Here is a 23,389-nt window from a genome sequence, read left to right as displayed (position 1 = left end):
ATGGTTAAGATTTATCCCTACCCTGTCCATGTTGTCATGGTTTATCCCTGCCCTGTCCATGTTGTCATGGTTTATCCCTGCCCTGTCCATGTTGTCATGGTTTATCCCTGCCCTGTCCATGTTGTCATGGTTTATCCCTGCCCTGTCCATGTTGTCATGGTTTATCCCTGCCCTGTCCATGTTGTCATGGTTTATCCCTGCCCTGTCCATGTTGTCATGGTTTATCCCTGCCCTGTCCATGTTGTCATGGTTTATCCCTGCCCTGTCCATGTTGTCATGGTTTATCCCTGCCCTGTCCATGTTGTCATGGTTTATCCCTGCCCTGTCCATGTTGTCATGGTTTATGAGGGTCTGCATGGGGGGGTCTTGGTAACGCTTAACGGTGAATTCAGGAGGCCCGCTAACGGTTAACGGTAAATTCAGGAGGCCCGCTAACGGTTAACGGTAAATTCAGAATGAGTTACAAAGCATAATAGTAACATGCATTCCTACTAATACAACGCTAGTAATATCAATGCAACGCTAGTAATATCAATGGGTGAAAATACATTGTGAGAATGCAAAAGGTGCCCAGAACCCGGAGGAATGACAGGGACAATGTCCATGACATCTGTAAATTGGCGGAGGCAGAGTTCCCGGCCCGCCACAGAGACGTCGGCAGCAAATTTCTCATGGGGGGATTGAACTATTATTTCAGCACATGGAGCGCCGAAAATTTTTAAAATCAAGACCCTCTTAAATGCTATTTCCTGCATTTTCGGCAAATTTTGCCGACAGACTAAGCTAGGTTGATTTTGACATTTTCATCAAATTACACACGATTATACTCGTAGCTTTGGCCTCCACCCCCAGAGCCCCGACATATTTTTACCATTTCGAGCTCGGAAGGCGTTGCAATACATGTATAAGTCCGGGAAAATTTGAAAATCTGGACCGTCTGAAACGCCATTTACTGCATTTTGAAGGACAGATTTTTGCCGTAAGAGGAAGCTAAATTAAATGACATGTTCATAGAGAGAAAACTTTTTTTGTGCGAAAACCCACGCCCCTAACATATTTTCGCCATGTCGTCATGAGCGCCAAAGGCGCAAGCCGTCGCAATGGAGGTCCGGAGAAACCTCATTTTCTGCATTCTAGGAGAACGTTTTGTCCGAAGCTAAGCTATGTAAATGTTTGACACTGAAATCTGTATGAGTGATAACGTTTTGAGGGCGATGCTTCCGCAACATATTTTACCACGTGCAGAGCCTAAGGCCGGGAAACCGGGAAATTTTGATATCTGGACCCTTTGAAACGCCATTTCCTGCATTTTCAGGGGTTCTATCTGGCATTTTTCTTCGTGTGTATAGTTTAACGGGTTACGAAGAATTTCTTGGTAACGCACGGTGGATTCGGGTTAACAAATAACGATTAACGTTGAATTAAAACGACCAATAACGCTTCACGAAGAATATACCGATAACGGTTAACGTTGAATTAGAGCGGGTCGGTAACGATTAACGGTGAATTAAAATGGCTCGTAACGCTTAACGGAAAAAGGCATGCAGACCCTCGTTTATCCCTGCCCTGTCCATGTTGGAATGGTTAAGAATTTAAGATTCATCCCTACAGTACCCTGTCCATGTTGTAATGATTAAGATTTACAGTCAGACCTGTACTACACTGTGACCACCACTGCACATTATGATCTATAATGTCTTGATCAATGCCCTTAGATTGGCGTGTTTTTCTTGACTTGAACTTTCAAGTAATGTCCTTCCATAAAGATATGGAAACAGATGCCATTGAAGAGTCTACCAGCAAATTTTGCCCCGCAAAATGCAGGAAATAGCATTTCAGAGGGTCTTGTGGAGCATGCTCCCGGACCCCATAGGATCATTCCGTCTTTGTCGCTCAACTCACTCACTCACTCAACAGGATTTCCAAATTCAAAACCCCGGGGGGGGGGGGGGGGGGGGAATTTCAAACTTTCTAAAAAACTCTTTTTTCAGGAAAATGTGAAAAAAACCTGGGGCTCCCGGTTCACTAAACCGGAAAAGCAGGGGGGATTTCCCGCTTCCCAGGGAAAATTTATCTCTCCCCTTTTCAGCGCTGTTTTGCCCCCTCCACAAATATGTTTAGAAAACACGCAGACCCTCTCCTGTAGTCAGGTGCCCAGGTGCCCACAAAAGCCGTCCTGTTTTGTAAACTTGTGACGTTCGCTGGACAGAGCGGGACAAAGCTAAAACTGTGTCTAATTCACCGTCATTGTTAGAAACGGCGTCTTGCACACACGACATGTTTGGTGCCATGGGGAGAAAAACTCAGCAAACTCTTTATGCAGTAGTGTTGTGTATATTTCTGGATATGAATCATGTGGTACTGCTTGGTAAACTTTTAGCTCTCGACAGCGAGGTTGGGGGCAAAGCTAAGATATTGTTTAGAATCACAGTCTTTGTCAAGAACAGTTGTGGATTTGTTGAATAGTTTTCAGGCGTCATCGAAAAGATTATCACATATTCTAGTACATAGCTGGTCCTGTTGAAGCCTTCGAAATAATCCTGAAAAAAAAAGACTACTTTTATTCTCGAGGAAAGGGCTGTCAGAAAACGTTAGGATTTTCCATCCTACATCTGCTTGGAGTTTACCTTCATAGTTATTTCCGAAGGAAAACATTATTTTTGCTGGCCTACTTGCAGCATCCTTTATCTTTTTGCCAACTTTAACCAATCAAAACTTAGAATGGCTCACGGCGCAAGCAAACGTGCTCATCAACCGGCAGTATTTCTTTTCTGACAGTTTTTCTTTTTTTCTGTCCTGCATGTTCCTCGAAAATGTGACCTTTCTAGTTGTCAACAGTTCCTGTAGCCCAAGGATTATCCTTAAGTGGGGCATGATGTCTATGTCTCCTTCTTGCCAACCCAGTATCAGCACTAGCAGATAGCACAGAAATAACAGGGCAGTGATACCTAACAGGTGTTCTTACTCTTTGTACACCCCTCATTTGCAAAGTGGGCCAGTCCTGTGGTGTTGAATCCTGCAATCCACATGGATGATGCCATTTAGTTTTAGGGAGGTCAGCATCAACACTCGGAACTCCCATATTCAACAAGTGCTAAAGTCCTTTGTACACCCCTTGTTTCCAAAGTGGGCTAGCCCTGTGGTATCTTGCAAATGAATCAGAAGAGAAACCCTGTTTTGTTAACTTAAGTTTCAAGAAAAGGAATGGGCATTGTCAAACCCGACCCTCTGTTCTAATCTTGTTCTCCTGCTGATTCTTTTTTATTTTTCAAATGTTGAAAACCAAGAAAATGAGTTGGAGAAACCTATCCATAATATTCTTTGGTCACACTAAGATATTTCTTAGGTTCTGAATATTCTAAGGAAAAAGTACTGTCACTTTTCAGTTAAGACACCAACAAAGACACCTCTTATTACACATGTGTACAGTACTTCCCTACAACATCATTTGTACATCTCTGCATTTCCAGAATCTGTTCCCTCTGGGGCTAAAACACTTCTACTCTAGACAGGACACACACACGTATACTTCCCTACAACATCATCAATCCTACTTCTCGGAAATACATTCCCACTTCCTCTAGGACTAAAACACTTCTGGGCACTTCCGTTTCCAATTCTTCCGAGATTATTTATTTGTCTTTTTTACATTCTTTATAATCTGAGTTCCAAACAAGAATACAATATACAGTAATTTCTTTAAGCTATTTGGAGGGAGAGAGTGGACCTGGTCAGGGCAAGTTGCCCATGATGATGATGATGATGATGATAACGATGATGATGATGATGATGATAACGATAACGATGATGATAACGATGATGATGATGATGATAGCTATCTACAGCCAGTGTCACTGATGATCTCCCTACAACAAAATGGTTTCATCCATTTAGATTCAGCTTTCTTTCATGATCCTTTGGTTCAGCAATATGTTTTCCAATCTGACTCAAGTTTGGCTCTAACTAGTCTAAGATTCATCCTAAATTTTTCTGTTTGGAATGTGAGTGCTCCATCTGTCAGCGCTCCTGATAAGCGGGAATGTGTGATATCTCTGGGAATGTGGGGCAGATTCCTGCCTGCCCAGCTGTTATGTCAACAGAACATAGGGAATGATGTTTCAGATCAGGGGGAGGGACAGGATATCTGTTAGAAACGAGGAGGGTGGGGGGGTTAGTGTTTTAGATGGTAAAACAACCTGTTTGTTCCCTTTTGGGAGAGGAGGGTACAGGTAGGTATACTTTACTGTAGTAGTAGCAGTACATGTAGTAGTAATAGCATTAGTAGTAGTAGTACTTTTTTTGTGTGTGTCCTGTCTATAGTAGAGACTCTAGTTTGAAAAAGTCAAAGGTACCCACCCCCCCTAAAAACACAAGAAAAAGCAGTTATCAGTTGCTCAGCAAGTCTACAAAAGAATTGTTTTCGGAAGAAATCACAAATAAACAATGCATAGAAGTGACCTAGCGCATCCCCGTCTTGTAATTAGCCAGAGAAAGGGTATGTCACCCCGTAAGGGGCGGTATAACCCCTTCGTGTGTAAGCACGTTGACCGATGATGATGATGAGAAGTGACCAAACATTTGTCTTACCTTCTGACATTTCATCTATCTGCTGCCTTCCACAATTTCGAACATCTCATGTTTAAGAAAGTATTTCCAACCTTGCTAACAGGTGTCCTGTTATCCATCTTAAGACAAATCCACAGCCAGTGTCTTAAGAAAACTTCCTGCTCCTAAGGAGCCTAAACTCAGGCTGGTTTTGTTTAAGTCCCCCTTACCATGCAAACCACAGCGCTGAGGTGGCACTGCAACGTTTATGTAGGAAATCTGCCTGTAATCATTTTATCCTGTGGAATGATCTGCTGCTGGGTTTGATGATATGCTGCTGGGTTTGATGATCTGCTGCTGGGATTGATGTTGACTTTGGATGCTGAGGAAAAACTTTCAATGTTTTTTGAAGGATCATTTCTAGCATTGTAACCTACTTCTGCTTGTTGTTCATAATAGCCTAGTACCTGATACATGCCTTGTTGTGTCTAATGTTCTATCATATGATTTGACATATTTCATGCTTAGATGGTGAATACCATAGATCGACATAAAACTTAGTCTCGTTCTGAAATGTTTTTTTTTTCACATCCAGAGCATCAGAGAAACTCCAGCCACACCTTCAACCAATTTCCCTGATTGTAATTTGTTATTTACAATTTTCCTATAATGAACTTGTTTTTAGGAAAATGAATAGATAGATAAATTAATTAATTAATAAACAAGTATCCTGGAGCAGCATGGCAATTCGGCAGGACCTTTGCTCATACCAGTTATTTGTTTATTTCCTAAATTTCCTTCACAAACAGTTTGCAAAGATACAAAATGTATATGAAATGTGTGAATGTTATAGAGGTTTGTTTCTTATATTTCCTAGACAGCCTTCATAGACAAACTGAGCTTGCAAAGATACAAAAATTACATGAGATGCTTGAATGTTATACGTACTAGTAGTTTGTTTCTCATTTATAAGTCTTTCACAGCCTTCAGAGACAAAAAGCTAGCGAAGATACAAAATACAATTTTTGTGAACTTATTATGTTTCCCATATTTCCTTCACAGCCTTCAGAGATGAACAGCTTCTAAAGACACAAAATTTACATAAATGTGCGAATGTAGACTTATCATTTTTCTGTTTTCCGTTCCAGGCCAAAGTGACGGCATGCGGCTGGATGTACCGCGCCCCTGACCTCATAGACTTCAGCAACCCGGCTCAGAGATCACGGGTAGGGACAAACTGTTGTTTCAGTTTCATATCGTACAGATCTGGTGTAGTTAACTACAATAACTATAGAACAGACCTTATACTAAGTTATAGTTATAGACTTCAGCAACCCGTCTCAGAGATCAAGGGTGAGGGACAAACTGTTGTTGTTATGTTGTTGTTGTTGATATCATATTGTAAAGTTGTTACAGTTATAATCTTTTGTAAAGGTATTTTTTAGAGTGTTATGCTACAATCAAGGAAGCCAGTCATGCAATATTTGGTTCTATTGTCACATAACGGATAACTGTTAATATTGATAATCACGTGACAAGACACAGTCATAAACAAGTTTGACCTGACGAAGCCCCCTTCCCAGTTTAGGGGTCTACAAATCGCCTCCCTCACACGCCTCCCCAAGTCTGTACCACACTCACTATGCTGGCTATTAAAAGGAAGAATAATTTCCAAGGGGAGTTTTGGTACCAGACGATCCAGAGTTGGTCGGCCGTAGGGGAAAATTGAACGTTAGCGTGGACTGACTCCCCTGACCAATTTCCTGATTTTTTTTCTGGAACCTACGATCCCCGCACTCCCGTAGAAAGGCCTGGTGGAGGCTACCCCTAGCCTGATTTAATCTCGCTTATAGCAGCCTGCACAACATCCGTGGCGAGGAGCCAGTTACAGCCCCGGACAGCAGAGTTTGTGTCACACAGACTGACCCTTACTAAACCAGTAGACACAAGATGAGCTTGGTGAACTGAACCCCGCTCCATGTCGTCTGTGCAGGCTGCTGTTATTTGTGTGCACAGGAACCCAACCGCCATGATTGCTCTCTTACTCACTTACTACCGTAGCTCTTCAAATTTTCAACATTTTTAAAAATCTTTGCGGTATTCACTGAGACCACTCCATTGTAAAGTCTTATATATTGACATAGCAAATATGCGTTTCCAACTCTACAAATACTGCACTACAGTAAAACTCTGCAAAATCCTCAGTTTTCCCCTTATTGTGAAATTAAGACCCGTGAAAAATAAGTGAGCCTACAGTAGGCAGGCAGCTGATGACCCAATTCCAGTGCAGTGGAGTTTACTATGGAGGATCACGGCTGTTTGTTGTGTGTAAGAATGGCTGTCATCAGGACACAACGATTTATCCTCTTTGTTGTTCTCGGCCATTGCTTAGTGACAATTCAGAGGACATTCGAGAGACAGTCAGATGAACTCATGGTATGGACTAGACTCCCTCCAGTTTGATACCTCAGAAAGAAGTCAAGTTAAATCAGAGTTTTTAGCCAGCTAGCCTGATTGAATCTCGCTTATAGCAGCCTGGCCAACATCCGCCGGCCTCCTATGCAGGTAGGGGTGGCCAGTTACAGCCCTGGACAGCAGAGTTTGTGTCACACAGACTATCGCCAGCCTGTATGCCTAACCCCACATGCCTGAGATACCCGAGAGTCCCCGTCACCAGCACACCCCCCTCCCGATCACCCTACCAGGGAGGAAACCCATTGGCACCCTCGCGAGAACACACAGAAGCCGGCCTAGTTTGGCCATAGCGATACAAGCCGGCCCACGTGTTTGCCCATGGAGGGTTAGCCGGGTTCGGAGTGTGTGGTCAGACGGGAGCTCGGTTCCCGGGACTGCGCGCTCGCGCCACACTGTCAAGAACAAACGTCGTAGGTCTTGTGACTCGTCCAAAAGGTCTTGTGATTTGGAAAAGAAGACTTGTGACACTTTTTTTTTTCTAATTTGGTTTCGGACAGACGAGGACAATGTAGCACTATACTCAAATTAGAAACCATATTAACAGTGCTACATACACAGTACAGACAGATGGAAAAGTTAGTCTTTTCTTTTATCTCCCCGACTGAAGGTACCCATTTTTATACCTGGGTCAGGGCTCGAAATTCATTTTTGGGATTAGGTGCACTGGTGCACCCAGTTTAAAAAATTGGGTGCACCAAAAAAATTTTGGGTGCACCACTTAAATTTAAGTAATAACCTAATAATAAAACTTAGTTACAAGCTATCAAATTCTTAAACAACAGACATTTTTATTACCTTTCTAACACTTAGGTGTCAAGAATATGATGTACATGTATACTAAGTATACTTTGATATCTTTACATACATAAACCTAAGAACATATTTGGGTGCACCCTGTGCACCCAGAGAAAATAATTGGGTGCACAGCTCCAATTTTGGGTGCACCTGGGTGCACATGCACCCAGTATTTCAAGCCCTGTGGGTGAAGTGAGGAAGGTCGTGTAAAGTGCCCTTCCCAACGTTGGGGGCACAGCGGGGATCGAACTTGGGACCTCTAGGTTCTGAGTCCAACACTCTACTAGTTACACCACACAAGAGGCCATTTAGCAAGCAAATTAACAAACATGCAAACAAGATATTCTTATTGTTAAGTAATAGCAATGATAAGCAACATGTGATTTTGCTCTGGAAAACATTACGTTTATCCTACCACCCCCATCAAATTGTGGGAAACTGAAATGTGTTTTGCCCTGTTCAATGGAACTTTTTGTATATTTAATTTGACACAATGAAGAAAGCGATTTGATGGGATTAAACTATTTTTCCACAGTCAAGCAATCTTACCTCAAGCAATAGACCAAGTGTTGGATCTAATTACAAGATAAGATACAAGATTCAAGATAACTTTATTAGAAATTGCAGTGTTGCCACTGAAATAATAAACCCAATGCTCAGTCAATAATTAAAAACATTTCTATTAGTTTGTGCCATGTAAGCAGGATATCATACGTATGACCTTATCTGACATTTGAAATAGAACAAACATACAACAGACAATAGCTCAAATTGATGTATGTTATTGTGCAATAAATTATTGTATCCTGAAAATGACAATGTTGCCTGAAATGTACTCTCTAGGCTTGCATCATTATTACTCATTCTTGTCATGCAAAGTTGTCATGCTTTCCACATGGTAGAAGTAAGACTGAAATATCCCTCTTGTTATAGTTTGTACAGTAACACTAACTTAAGACTGATGTGTCCTTCTTGTTGTTTTTATTTTATTTATTTATTTATTAAATTTTGTTGTTCGTACAGAAATGGCAGCGACGGTGGTTTGTGCTGTTCGAACATGGCGGCCTGGTCTTCTCACTGGACGAAAACGTGAGTAAACAATAACTATAAACAAACAAACAAACAAACAAACAACATCACTGTTTCCCCTCCTGGTACACAACAAGGCCTAAACTCCAAGCAGACGTACGGAACGTTTCTGTACTTTTGTTGCTCATTTTGTACATTATTCAAGTGGTAGATTTTCCCCTGGAAAAAAAAATTAAACAAACAAACAAAAAAACAGAACAACCAAAAAATAAAAGAAAAAAATAATCATAAACATATCCAAACCATTATCTGTTTAGATATAGCACCAGCTTTTATGTTAGAACTACAGATTAGAAGTTTTAATAGAATGATAAGATATGCTACAAGTGCCTTAGTCCTGCTTTTAATTGCTAGTAGCATAGAAGCAGATCTCAGTTCTTCCAACTGTAGGGAAGCTAGCCTAAGACACTTGCAGGGCAGTACAAGAGGGTGGGAGGGAGAAACTCTCAAGACACTTCATCAGTGTAAGGAGATATTTCCGTTCAAGACTCGCAGTGGCGGGGGCTTGTCTGTCTTAAAGACTGGAATGTCTTCTGTAGTAGGTGCTTAAGACTTGGACTCCCAATGGAGAGTTTTGAGGAGCGTATATAGTTAGCTGTTAGGGATGGGACTGGGTGAACAGTTCTGTCTGGTTACCTTTGCTAGGAAGGTCATGTTTTCAGGTGCATTTGTCAACAGTTTATTATATTATTCGGTATATTGTTAATGTTAGGTTAGCAAAATGAAGAAATGTGTGAGTGTTTTTCGAGAATTTAACTCAAGAAGTTGTGGATGGATCTTAATGATATTCGGTATGTTGTCAGGTTGGCAAAATGAAGAGATGAATAAATCATGTGCCCCCTAGCACAAGTCTCAAGTACTGCAGCTGTCCATTCAGTTTTGGTACTTGTTGTTATGTACAGTGTATATGCTGTGGTTGGAAACTTTACTGTTGTAAACAAGTTGCACGTAAAAAGCTGTTTTATTTGCCCCTGGTCACAGTTTCCCTTTCCAGACCTATAATCCGGTCGCTCCAGTCGTGGCCCCCAGACAATAGCCGTTATTAGTGGTCCTATATCCCCATTAGTTACAGCAGGCTGGGGTGATTATTGTGGATGGAGGGATGAACACACATAAGCTGCAATAAGACAGCACTCAATCTTCTCTCAGTCTGGCCATGCCAGTTTCATATATTGATTCGTATACTGTAAATGCATTTAAGTTCGCGGGGATTTAATTTCGCGGTAGCGGGAAAAAGGACTTTTCGCAGTGGATTTAAGTTCGCGGTAACACCATAGACTGCAATCTAATATCATGATAGAATAATATTCGGCTTTTATATTATTCGCGGTGGTTTTAAATTCGCGGTGAAGTGTCCACCGCGAAAACCGCGAACACTAATCCACCGCGAACATTTCTGCATTTACAGTATTGATTCGTATATTTGTAGGCCTCGAAGTTCTTACCTGTAACATTCAGATTTTAGATTGAGATCTTGCAATTCATGTGTCCGTTTCAGTTTTCCAATAGGGTTGCAGGAACATGAACATAAAATGAATATTGGCTGGATTGTATCCTTGATAAGTTGAATTTATCTATTGAACAGAGAGTAGCAAATTCTTAAAGGACAGCATCAGAAAATTTTCAATTCTTTATTTTCCAGTAGTTTACTCATTAAAAAGTTGATGTACGTCAATTTTTACATTGATCCGCCTACTATGACCCTGTAGACACGTTTGAACTTCGCGCTCTCCTCCTCTCCCAGCCGCGCTGGCCGATGACGTAATGGCCTCGTTCTGATCGTCTGAGATTGTATGACGTCACGGATCCGGATCAGAAACTTCTAGCCAGCCATTTTGCTCGGTGAACCTCTCAGCGGCGAATAATCACCCCGCCATTCTGGAGTTCAGTTTGTTGTTGTTGAAAATTACTTTCGTGGACCTGTAAGTCGCATTGTGAGCTGTCTACGAAGCCATAGTCCCCGGGAGACTGAACATGAATAATTTTAGCTTGCCTGCGAATAAACCGCGCGGCGACGGGACGAAATCAAAACAATGGCGGTGGGGGAGGTTCACGCACCGTGCCTTTCTGGACTTTTACAAGAGCGAGTTCGGGTCAGTTCTTACCTTCTCCTTTCCGGACAGCACAGCGATAATTACACGTAAGCTTCCACGAATTTTGGTTGAATTCACAATTGTCCAACTGGCAGGGACATTAAAAAAAAACATTTTTCCTCTGACAACATACCCTTGATCGCTACATATCGAACGACCCCCTTTTCGCGCCGAAACAGATAGCACGGCAAATTGTACAGATCGTGCGAGTTACGCCTCGCCTCTCACTTTATTTTCTGTTTCTCGGGTAAATTATCTGGACTGGTCGGTTTTTCAATCATGTAGCTTTGGCGGAGATTGCTGGGGGTTCATTCAAAACAAATCACGGACTCTGAAACGAAGCCGACATTTCGCGCCATTCACAATGCCGGCCTGTGTTGTATGTAAAAACAACAATGCTGTATGTATGTTTCGGCGCGGAAGGGGGATCGTTCGATATGTAGCGATCAAGGGTATGTTGTCAGAGGAAAAATGTTTTTTTTAATGTCCCTGCCAGTTGGACAATTGTGAATTCAACCAAAATTCGTGGAAGCTTGCGTGTAATTATCGCTGTGCTGTCCGGAAAGGGGAAGGTAAGAACTGACCCGAACTCGCTCTTGTAAAAGTCCAGAAAGGCACGGTGCGTGAACCTCCCCCACCGCCATTGTTTTGATTTCGTCCCGTCGCCGCGCGGTTTACTCGCAGGCAAGCTTATTCATGTTCAGTCTCCCGGGGACTATGGCTTTGTAGACAGCTCACAATGCGACTTACAGGTCCACGAAAGTAATTTTCAACAACAACAAACTGAATTCCAGAATGGCGGGGTGATTATTCACCGCTGAGAGGTTCACCGAGCAAAATGGCTGGCTAGAAGTTTCTGATCCGGATCCGTGACGTCATACAATCTCAGACGATCAGAACGAGGCCATTACGTCATCGGCCAGCGCGGCGGGGAGAGGAGGAGAGCGCGAAGTTCAAACGTGTCTACAGGGTCATAATAGGCGGATCAATGTAAAAATTGACGTACATCAACTTTTTAATGAGTAAACTACTGGAAAATAAAGAATTGAAAATTTTCTGATGCTGTCCTTTAACAGCAAGCAGAAAGTTAGTCTCTACCAGACTCCGGATCGCTGGAAAATCGTAGAAATGGAACAAATAGAGAGGAATATAACCGGCCAGGGAACAGCTTGCGTTACTGTTGCCTAGCTGGCTATATTCCTCTGGCCGGCATACTCCTCTATTTGTACCATTTCTACGATTTTTTCCAGCGAAGAAGTCTGGTAGAGACTAGCGGAAAGTAATGTGAACAGCTTTGTGGTAAAAGAAATGGATATCTAATGCCCTGACTGTGAGTTTAATCCTGGTAACCTGTGGTTTTGTAGGAGACACAGAAAAGTTGCCTTTCTGCTCACACCGCAGTGATCACAAGTTGCAGCTTTAACTTTGTAATTTGCGCAGGTAACGTCGCGGAAAATTGGGCGTAATTGCACGTAAATAACAGGAGTTTTTATTCCGAGGCCGAGCGGTGTGTCTAATGACAGGGAGGCACGCTCGCAAGCAGCACTGTGATAATGCAGCCGCTGACCTGAACATGTGGGGTCGTGCTGGGTGGGGGGGCTTTCTCTCACCTGTCGGAAGTGTTGCCTTCCTGCGGCTTTGTTATTAAAGTCCTACAGGTGTGGTAAAGGGTTTGTTATTAAAGCCCTACAGGTGTGGTAAAGGGTTTGTTATTAAAGTCGTACAGGTGTGTTTTAAGGTTCCCATATAGGTGAGTTATTAAAGCCCTACAGGTGTGGTAAAGGGTTTGTTATTAAAGTCGTACAGGTGTGTTTTAAGGTTCCCATATAGGTGAGTTATTAAAGCCCTACAGGTGTGGTAAAGTGTTTGTTATTAAAGCCGTACAGGTGTGTTTTAAGGTTCCCATACAGGTGAGTTATTAAAGTCCTACAGGTGTGGTAAAGGGTTTGTTATTAAAGCCCTACAGGTGTGTTTTAAGGTTCCCATACAGGTGAGTTATTAAAGCCCTACAGATGTGGTAAAGGATTTGTTATTTAAGCCCTACAGGTGTGGTAAAGGGTTCGTTATTTAAGCCCTACAGGTGTGGTAAAGGGTCTGTTATTAAAGCCCTACAGGTGTGGTAAAGGGTTTGTTATTTAAGCCCTACAGGTGTGGTAAAGGGTTCGTTATTTAAGCCCTACAGGTGTGGTAAAGGGTTCGTTATTAAAGTTTAAAGCCCTACAGGTGCGTTAAACGCCTGTCATTAGAAGGGGCCCAGGTGACCTCGCTAACAAAATCACTTATTTCTTGTTGTGTAGGGAATACTTTCCGTTTCAGGTAGTACTACTCAAAAATTGCTCGATAAGAGAAGTGAATTATAGAAAACTTGTCCAACCCTAGATATTCACATGTAGATGATGTAGATAGGGCCTACATACATACATCATTGACCAGCGGTCGGAACCAGGGAAGTACAGATTTCACCCCATAGGCCCCTATCTGACATAGCTTGCTCTAAATTCTCAAAATCAATACCAGAGTCTCCAGTCAAAGTGTCCGTAAAAGTCAAACTTCTGCAATGTACCCGGCCACTTGGTTTCCATAAAAGAACAGAAGACACTTATTCCTGTTTTGCTCGGCAACAGTGTCCCCCAAGTAATCCATCCAAAGATAGAGCCTAGTTGATTTGGATTAACATAATTCACACTCTGTTGTGAGCTTGTGCCCAGACAGATAAGCCAAATCACCTACAGAGGAGGGGATTTATGTGCTAATCCCTCCACAAGAGGATTAGGTGATCCTTAGGGATGTCGTTAATCCAGGCTTGGACCATTTGACAAGCTGGTGTCAATGTGCGAGAACAATCATGGCCCTTTGTCCTGACCCTTTGTTGTCTGTTTATCTTGCTGTCTTGTTGTTATGTTTTGTTGGTTGTTGTTTCTTTGTTCTGTCATTTTATTCCTTTGTTGGGTAACAGGACGACTTCAATCAGTTATGCAATTATTTCTGTAAATATTCAAGCTGAATTGTATCAAAATGTAAGAAATTTCACTACTTGCACTATGCAAATCAGAAAGCCAGTCTTGACTTGACTTGACTTTATTCAGAAAGCCAGTCCATAACCATGTTTACAGAAAAAAAATATCTCTCTTGATACCATCACAAAACCCAAACATAACGGAAAGGGTGGAATCCTTTGTCTTCTGCTGCTCCAAAACAAGAAGTTAAAACCAATAAGTAGAATCTAGCTTCAGCTTTTATAGTGGACACTTGCTGTATTGTTGTTCTACCTTGTCTGCCAACCCTTTTCATGTTACCTGCATTTAGCCCTCGGGCAAGAAATTGCAATGAACTTATCATCATAAGTCAATTATATTGTTTATTGTTTATCGTTCGTTGACTCCTTTAGTTGTTAACATATCATTGCAACAACTAGTCTTCCAGGAGTAATACACATAATACTTGGACACATACAGTTTGCAACATACACACATACAACATGTCGATAAAAAAATCATGAAACAAACTCATGTGCCTTATCCAAAAATCATCAAGTCTCTCATGTGTCTTTAGCTAAGTCTCGCTTCTTTTGAACAGAAAGCCAACCCATGAATTTGTGATCATGAATGCTTCGTCCGTTGTAGTAGATATCGGCGTCCCCACACCCAGCAATTCACTACATCGTGTTTATCTTTATTTTGTGTATTTTTTTAAAAAATTGTCTTAGTTCAAATCCGAGAAACAACAAATTGAACTACCGTGGCCTAACCTGACTTTTGCACAACAAACCTCTGGAATGAGAGATTGAATTATCAAGGCAGGATAGTTAAACATTTGTGCCCATTATCGTGTAGTGATTGTTGCTACTACTGTGTGTTCAAACGCTGATAGTCAGCCTAAACTGTGATAACTGCAGACGTCACAATTGGCACAGAGTATTGATAAAGTCATCAAATATTGATCGAAGCTTGAAATGTTTATACCAGCTTCAAACACCTGCGATAGCTGTCCAATATTTTGATAGGAAAAACAAATTTCAAAGGTACCTCATGACTATTATAAATGCATTTACTTTTGCATCGGTTTTACTTGGCGGTGTGAGGAAAAAGGAGGTTTTCTCAGTCAGTGTTAAGAATTCAAACTCAAAGTTAAAACTATTATATATAGTAGCAGAGTAATAGTAATGGAACAAGCTTAGGCCACACCAATTTAATTTCTTGGTTCACGGATTCGCTCACTCCTATTTTTTTGGGAAAAAAAAATAAAAATAAAAATTTCCACTCAACAAATTTTCACCATTAATGAAGCCATTCACCAACTTTCTGGTGTAGCAAATTGGCCTTTATATTATAAGCTCCTAAAAGTGTGGATACAGGTGCTGTTACTGTACAATAATAGTGTTTTGTACTTTTTTCAAGCTGAAAACTTTATTTATGTTTTGGATTAGTCGTTACCTTTACCCCAACCATTTTACAATTTTTATTTTTATTTTTATTTCACCTTCTCGCTCCATATTTTTTATGAACAAGTCCGTGAACCAAGAAATTAAATTGGTGTGGCCTTAAGGGAGATGTGTGCAGGGTGTTATGAAGTGGTAGGAGAGGTCACTGAGAAAACAGCGCAAATCATTTACCAAGAAATTACCTCTGGGCTGTTCAGCTGCAAAACTTCTATCGGGGGAAAATTTTCCTCGTCAGTGTTAAATTTGTAAAAACATTTGATTTCAACGTCCAGATTCATTTAATGGAACCTTGATCCTACTTTGCTCCCCCTTCATGCTAAAAGAAAACCCCTTACGAGACCCTCCCACCCCTATGAAATTTTAAAGTGGAATGGCCCGCCAGGCCATCTTTTCTTGATAAGAAATGACCGGATATGTCTGAACAAATCGGAGTTGTTTTATCGATCGCGACAGCAATCTTATTCCCATGTAATGGACAACCAATTTCCGTGAACGGCGCACGGGATATCACTCCCAATAACTATTCATTGAGGGCTTGATTTGGAAGATTTGTGTTTTTCATTCCCTAAGCTATTAGATTATCCACAAAGTGATGCAATTAATCCAACGGCAACGAAATTGTCTACAGGCAGAATTCTCTCTATTTTGGTTTGAATCCGATGTCCTTCTCTCGGGTCATTTGGTCTTTCAGTTATCTGCGTTTTTTTTTTTCATAGTTGTTGGTAGGGTTCATCAATGTATTGATTTCTTTATAAGATAACACATACTGTAAATGCAGAAACTTTCGCGGTGGTTTAATGTTCGCGGTTTTCGCGGTGGCCACTTCACTGCGAAATTAAAACCACAATTTTTCCATGACAGTAAGAGACTACAGTGCATGGTGCTACCACAAACTTCAAACCACCGCAAAAAGTTCCTTTTCCCCACTACCGCGAACTTAAATACATTTACAGTATTCCATGAAGGAATAAGGGCAAAGAAGGAAGGAAGGGAGGGAGGGAAGGTAGAACTAGAAGGAAAAGGTGGGAAGGAAGGAAGGAAAAGAAAGAAAACTAAATAGAATAAAACTAAAATCTTAATGATGATCTTTATTTGCATGTTTTTGTCCACATGGGCTAAATGCAGTGATTCGATATTATTACATGGAATACTAAAGATTAGAAACTATGTAATGTATTACAAGTAGTGTTACATGCGAGCTGTTGGATAAACAAAACATCTGGAGCTAGGCTATAACATCAATATTGTTTGCATGCCTCTTCCCTCTTCTTAAAACAAGTGTATACGAATTCACATAGTTTTTGTTGTACAGTGTTGTCTATGGCTGAATATGTTGTGCGAGAAGTTGTAACTATCATTTCTCTTAGCTGTTGGCATTGTAAGTTTCAGTAGTTTTCTCATGTATGGTGGTCAGTTTCTCCCTGGCATTTAATCGATAGTCGCTGGGAACAAACGGCCGTGGGGAACCCTAATATACTTAACGGATGTCATGAAACGAAGGGATGGTATGATTGGATGTAACATGTGCCCGCGCTGGCGTGAACTTGGGCTCACCTTGCACTTAGGAGGATTAAATTCCGACACCTCACAGTTATCAAGGTCGCAAGGCCTAGGAAAAAAAATGTTGTGTTTCCTGTTTCAGTCCTGAAAAAATTAGGGTCGGTAGGTAGGGGATATCTTCTTTTTTTTTTTGTAATTTTTTTTAGGCTAGCCAAAAATCTAGTGATACATATTACAATACAGTTGAACAAAGGAAACTGAAATGCATGAGGACACTTGTCTTTCAATGTCAAACTTTGATTTTGTGCACAATAGATACATTAATCCTTCATTAGATAGGACAAGCAGACTGTTTTTACTTCAATAGGAAGCAGGCTGAATAAAAATTCTAACTGGAAGCTTTGTGACTCCACTGCCAACCCCCCAAAAAAGTCTAGGGTCGGCAGGTTTTTCTAGGGAAGGTAGGGAAACAGGAAACACAACATTTTTTTCCCTAGGCCCAATGTATGGCATGTGGGTGTAGAGGCCACGATCGATTTCAATTTTCAAATGCTGTGTTATGTGCCAATGACCTTCATTGACAAATACTATACCGATACTTGGTTTTAGAAGAACCCAGTGATCCCGATGTATTTGGGGGGTGGGGGGTGGGTGGGGGGTGTATGTTATGTGACAAACCTACAGTCAAACTGTACTACTGCCCACATTAACGTCAGAACATCCTAGCTAAGGTTCATTGTGGTCACTTGTTAGCAAACCCTTACCTAGATGATTTTACCAAATGGCCCCAACAGCAAGAATCTTGTCTATTAAGTAAACACAGATACATGTACAGGATACATGAAAAAGACAAGAATAAGATACTTGTACGTAAGATCCACCTGGCAATTGTGGCCACATTTTTGTGGCTCTTTAGATCATTTTTCCCAGCAAGTGACCCAACCAGTAAGAACCCTTTCTTTCTATATGACCACCTCTACATAAGAACCACCTGGCCACTTTTGGTGGTTCCTTGGATAGTTTTGTCCCATTGAGTTGTCACTAGAAACAGTCTTGTCCCAAAGATGTTAGATAAAGCTGTTCTGGTTCTGAAACGTGAACAGATTCCTACATCTTGTGACAGGCAGAGTCCCAGTCTCAGTTACCATGATTACGTGTTGCGTTACCATGGTGATGTTCCGTCCGTAGGCATTCTGGGAAGCGGGTAGATCTGAGATGTCGGCCAGACCTGCGCTGGCTCAGACTGACCTTGGCTCAAGGTCAAGAAGCTGTCAGGAGAATGTCTTACAGGTTTTACTCTTGCCTTTATGCCTCAGACTTTCAACTCAGCATCTTAGACATCTGAGGAGGAAGGAGATTACTTTGAATCTAAAGAAAGTCCTTAAGATAAACCGAAAGCATCGTCCTTTTATAATTAGATTTGAATGTTCTACAAACTATGGAAATAAGCCAAAAGCATCGGTCCTTTTTATATTAAATTTTGAATGTTAAAGTTTTAGGTGTTATTGAAAATAGCGGTATGTTTTCTTCTGTATTTTGACCATGATGTCTGGATATGATGTCAAATATTTTTCAAAGCAATTTTTGGGGTAAATCTTCTACCTCAAAGTCCATAAGAATTATGATATTGTATCTATCGATTTGACTGTTCAGCGTTCACACACACAGCCACGGCTGCCCTGGCCTGTGGCTATTACAAAGGGGAGTTAGATTTAGATTTCAGACTAGAGTAGACATATCCTATACACTATTTGTTTATTTGTCACATTTCATGTAAACTGCAACTAGCCCTCGGGCAAGAATTTGCAATAAACTATCAATAAAAGTCATTTTCTTGACCAGACTGAAGAACTGACCAACCAAACTTCAGTTGAAAATAAAATTCCCAGACCAGTCATGTTGGCACCGCTGATCATGTCCATGTGGTTCATATTGAAGCAGTGTTACAGTTCAGGGTGTCTGCATGTAGGTTACCAAAACACTCACAGGGTTAGCAAGGACATATTTCAATAGTTTGGCCCTGGGCTAGTCTGTGTAACACAAACTCTGCTGTCCAGGGCTCTAACTGGGCCGGCGGATGTTTGGCGGGCTGCTATAAGCGAGATTTAATCAGGCTAGGCCCTGGGCCATGATAATTTGATTTGTGTTTTTCATATTTATAAGAACAATGCCAGACTAGAAGATCAATGTAGAAAGAAAGTTTGTAGGGAAAGTCTGTACTTGGTACAAAGAGTTTTAGCCTGGTTACCAAACCCCAGCCCGATCTCAAGTACGAAAGATATATTTTGAGGTTGGGGTATGGTATCCAGGCTAACACAGTTTCTGAGGGAGTGAATTATGAATATAGTCAGATTCTTAGTCTTTATCGCAGCTTTTATTTATCAACAGCGGGCAGGTTTCATCTTGGTTGCTGCTCATTTTTTGGTTACCCCTGACAAGAAGGTTCTGATTTGGTAACATTTGTTTGTATGTCTGTGTGTGCGCGCATGCGTGTGTGTGTGTGTGTGCGTGTGTGTGTGTATGTGTGTGTGTATGTGTGTGTGTGTGTGTGTGTGTGTGTGTGTACATGTGTGTGTGTGTGTGCGTGTTTATGTATTTGCAGCATATGTGGAGAAGGCCTGAATGGATTGTATTGATATCTGGTGTGTGGGTTTCTCTCGATGAGACTTTGAAATGGTGAGATTTTTGGCCCTCTAGCTGCTTGTTACGTTACTGCAGCGTAGTTTCCAGTTTTGCAGTTCTAGTTCTAGATATGCTTTGGTTGTGATTTTTGAGTGGTAGATATCTTGTTTGTTTAATGATACAATTTTTAAGACTTTATATCCGTACAAAAAATAAAGCGCTTACCAACAAGCTTTCGTCACAGATGAACGTACATTCAAGCATCTTGTTTGTTTGTTTGTTTGAACCTTTGTTTATTAATGAAAGCTCAAATTGGCCTGCAGGCTGCTTTTCATCTCTTGGGTCAGAGTGGTACCTGTTGCTGAGTTAGGGCCCTCTAGCATTTTTTTATAAACGTCCATGAACAAAGGACTGAACTCAAGGAACACTACAAAGAGGAAAACAACAGCATTCCGGCCTCTGGCATTTGTCCTTCCTGGAGGAAAAAAAGTGTTGGAATTCTTGTTTGGAGTTTAACAGGGCCACAGTAGGGGAAAATTATATCCTTACCAAAATCCTTGAAGGCTGTAAATAATGTCTTGGAGACATCTGCTTATGTCTTGGGCGGGTTCTTAGACAGTCCCTGAGGGTAAGACATGGATCAGGTAAGACAGGGGATTTATGGAAGATCAGACCATTAGGCTGCTCCAAGTTAACATGTCGGTTGGGGGACATAATTCTGGGCTAGAAGGTCAACATGAAGACAGAGTATAAATTCTAATTCCAGATTACTGCCATTATCTAGCAAGTTGAAAGAATGCCTCCTGTCTCTTCCCTTATTCTGTAAATAGTGTATTGGAGAAGTTTGATATTAATGTCAAATGAATAAACAAGTTGCAGACTGTGGAGAGAAAGTGATAGATTTACATGTTGTACCAAGCACGCCGTATCTATATACAATGTACATGTACTAGTAATATATCATGCCAAAAATGCAGTTACTCAAGCAACTGGATAAGATTTTGGAAACGGTCTGATGTCAGTGACACTGACAAAAGATACTGGATAGTATATCCTCTGAAATGTCTGACCATTTCGAAAATCATATCCAGTTGCTTGAGTAACTGCCTTTGGCATATCTTATTACCTGGATGTCTAACCTTCATCGACATGTAGTATATTAATGTGTAGTGTATTGTTTAGCTTGAGGTATGGCTGAGTATGTATCTCTCTAAATTTGAGTTTTGATTTGTATTCGAGATGTCCCTCGGAGGCTCCTACCATCAAGGTTTTGCGAAATTTTCTGCTAAGTACATGGTTTCAAGTCCTGCTACTTTTTTTTTAATAAAGGTGGAGTCTCTTGTTTGAGTTATAGAAGTTCATTTTCTCTCAGAAGTTTTCTTCCCCATCACTCAGACCTGTCCGTCCATCTTGAAGCTGTTTCCACCTTGGCAGGTCGCCTACCTGCTGTCCCACACACCTGTCAGTCATGGGGCTGACCCAGTTCCCATGATCCTCCTCATCTGTAACTGTCAGGAGGAGGACAGTAACCTGGGGACCATCCTCCATAGTGACCACTGGTTCACAGGATGGTACTCTGTACTAGTGACTGCTTGTACTAGTTCAGGGGTGCCTAAGCATTTGCACGAACCCTATGAAATTCGTACGAATATTATGTGATACACACGAATCACTATGCGAAAAAGCACGAATATTGTGAAATTCGCACGAATCACTATGCAAAAACGCACGAATATTATGAAATTCGCACGAATCACTATGTGATACACACGAGCCTTATGTGATTTGCACGATCATTATGCAAAAACGTCGGCCGGGAGGAGGCATGATTTTGAGCGTTTCTACCAGTGATATTTATATTTCAAGGCATGGAATGGACATTTACCGTCGCAAAGATGTATTTGATAGCCTGTGAGCTACTGTTTTGCTTCATTTCGGCGTGTTACAACGTATTTTCCGTCACCGCCGATCGAAGCCGCCATCTTGAAAATCCCGCTCCGTCTGTCACGTGACCCCGGCAGTGGTTGCGCAATTTCGCATAAGGATCGTGCAAATCTCATAAGGTTCGTGTGAATCACATAGTGATTCATGCGAATTTCATAATATTCGTGCGTTTTTGCAGTGATTCGTGCGAATTTCATAATATTCCTGCATTTTCGCATAATGATTCGTGCGTATCACATGATATTCGTACGAATTTTATAGGGTTCGTGCAAATGCTTAGGCACCCCTGTAGTTGTAGTGAAGGAGGATGGTACACAGCCAGCAGTCACTACAGAGGATGGTACTCCGACTAGAGAGACAAGGCTCCACATTCTCTGTTCTCTTTACCTGTACAGGTGTAACAAACAGTTCACCTGTATCACCTGGTGTAACTAAGGGCTTCCTAGTACCACATTGTGCATTAAATAAATAAATAAATAAAGCTTAAGAGACTTGAAGCAAATTAAGAGCTGTTTGCAAAAAAGACAGGATTGTTATAGACCTGTTATTGTTGATGTTACTGTACCTACTATCAGTTCAGTTCAGTTCATCCTCATATGAGGTGCCATTAACAATGTCTGACCATACATTTCTATCTAGCATGGCGGCTAGCAAGTTGTACTTGTAGTCCTTTAAGTTTAACCCAACCTCCTCCTCCAAAACTTTCTTACGTGTCAGGTTCGGTCGTCCCCTTTTTCTCTTTGCATCAGGTTCCCAGAGGAGAACTTTGGCAGCCATCTCCTCATAGCATGCTACAAGGCCAGCTAGAGCCAGTCTTCTATTCTGAAGAGTTGTAGTAATCGGGGGTAAAGTCCATTGTACAGTTTTTTGTTTCCAATGCGATTCTGCCAGGGTACATTCAGAGCATAACGAAGCAGACGGGTGTAGTTTCCATCCTATCACTACTCCATAGTTACATGTACTTGCCATTAGCTTTCGGGCATGTATTTACAAATGGAAAAACAAATATGAAAGGGACACTGATACGGATATAGCTTGTGAAATATGAAGATCACATTTACATTACAATATTGTATTTCACTGAGTCTTCACATGTATCTGAATGCACATCATCCAATGTAAGTCTATCTACACGTCATGTAGACGTAAAAATGTGTGTTATGGGATGTCTGTCATGAAGGCCCTTCTGTAAATACCAGCGATTCATTAGTACTAACCAGTAAGAGTAGATATTCATCTAACAGGATAGAATATCAGTGTTAGCTGGGTCTGGGTGCCAGGGATGGCAAGGCACTACCAGAATAGAAGGGGTGAAATCAAGCCTGAGGCCACAACAAATAAGATGCTTGTTCCTGGTACAAAAGTTATCAATCCAAGACTTAAAAGTTATGTTATAACTCTGTAAACATAGAAACAACCGGACTCAAACAATACATCCACTAATATATTCTATATAGTATCATGAATGTAAGAATTCCAGAAATCTTATTGTCAATATGTTCAGATACATACACGCTCAAGTAGTACCTAGAAATTTTATTTTCCTTTGATATTGCCGGCCATCCTTATTAGTACTACATCCTTACATCAGAACATAGTGGATTACTATTATCCTTACTAAGATTTGTACACACGCATATCTTGAGAAGCCAGCCTACAAACCCCAGCTAGGGCAGCTTTTGCATAGTTTACATTTTTTTTTTTGTATATCAGATTCTGGTATCTCTATTCCCTAGCTCCAGTCAGTTCTTCGTAAACCCCCAGTCTAGGGCTAGTTACAAAGGTCTGTGGATAGGCCCAACTAAGGGACCGTACGATATTTATCGGGGGGGGGGGGAGGGCTGGTGCATTGGAAGTCGGATCAAAAAATTTTTTGATGGCCCTC

At 41.2% G+C, this 23,389-nt stretch overlaps 1 protein-coding gene across 1 annotated transcript in view; it reads left to right on the top strand.

Annotated features, from left to right (window-relative positions):
* LOC118428472 (centrosome-associated protein CEP250-like) overlaps nt 1–23,389 on the top strand; it is a 104,615-nt gene that overhangs the window by 21,251 nt on the left and 59,975 nt on the right. The window contains exons 2-3 of the mRNA XM_035838555.1: nt 5,694–5,771; nt 8,839–8,904. Coding sequence (XP_035694448.1) covers nt 5,694–5,771; nt 8,839–8,904 — 144 coding nt within the window. The remainder of the gene's footprint in view (nt 1–5,693; nt 5,772–8,838; nt 8,905–23,389) is intronic.

Source organism: Branchiostoma floridae, chromosome 13, assembly GCF_000003815.2.
Source record: "Branchiostoma floridae strain S238N-H82 chromosome 13, Bfl_VNyyK, whole genome shotgun sequence".
Lineage (NCBI taxonomy): Eukaryota > Metazoa > Chordata > Leptocardii > Amphioxiformes > Branchiostomatidae > Branchiostoma > Branchiostoma floridae.
Note: the sequence above shows the minus strand (reverse complement) of the source record. Positions and strands in the feature narration are given on the sequence as shown.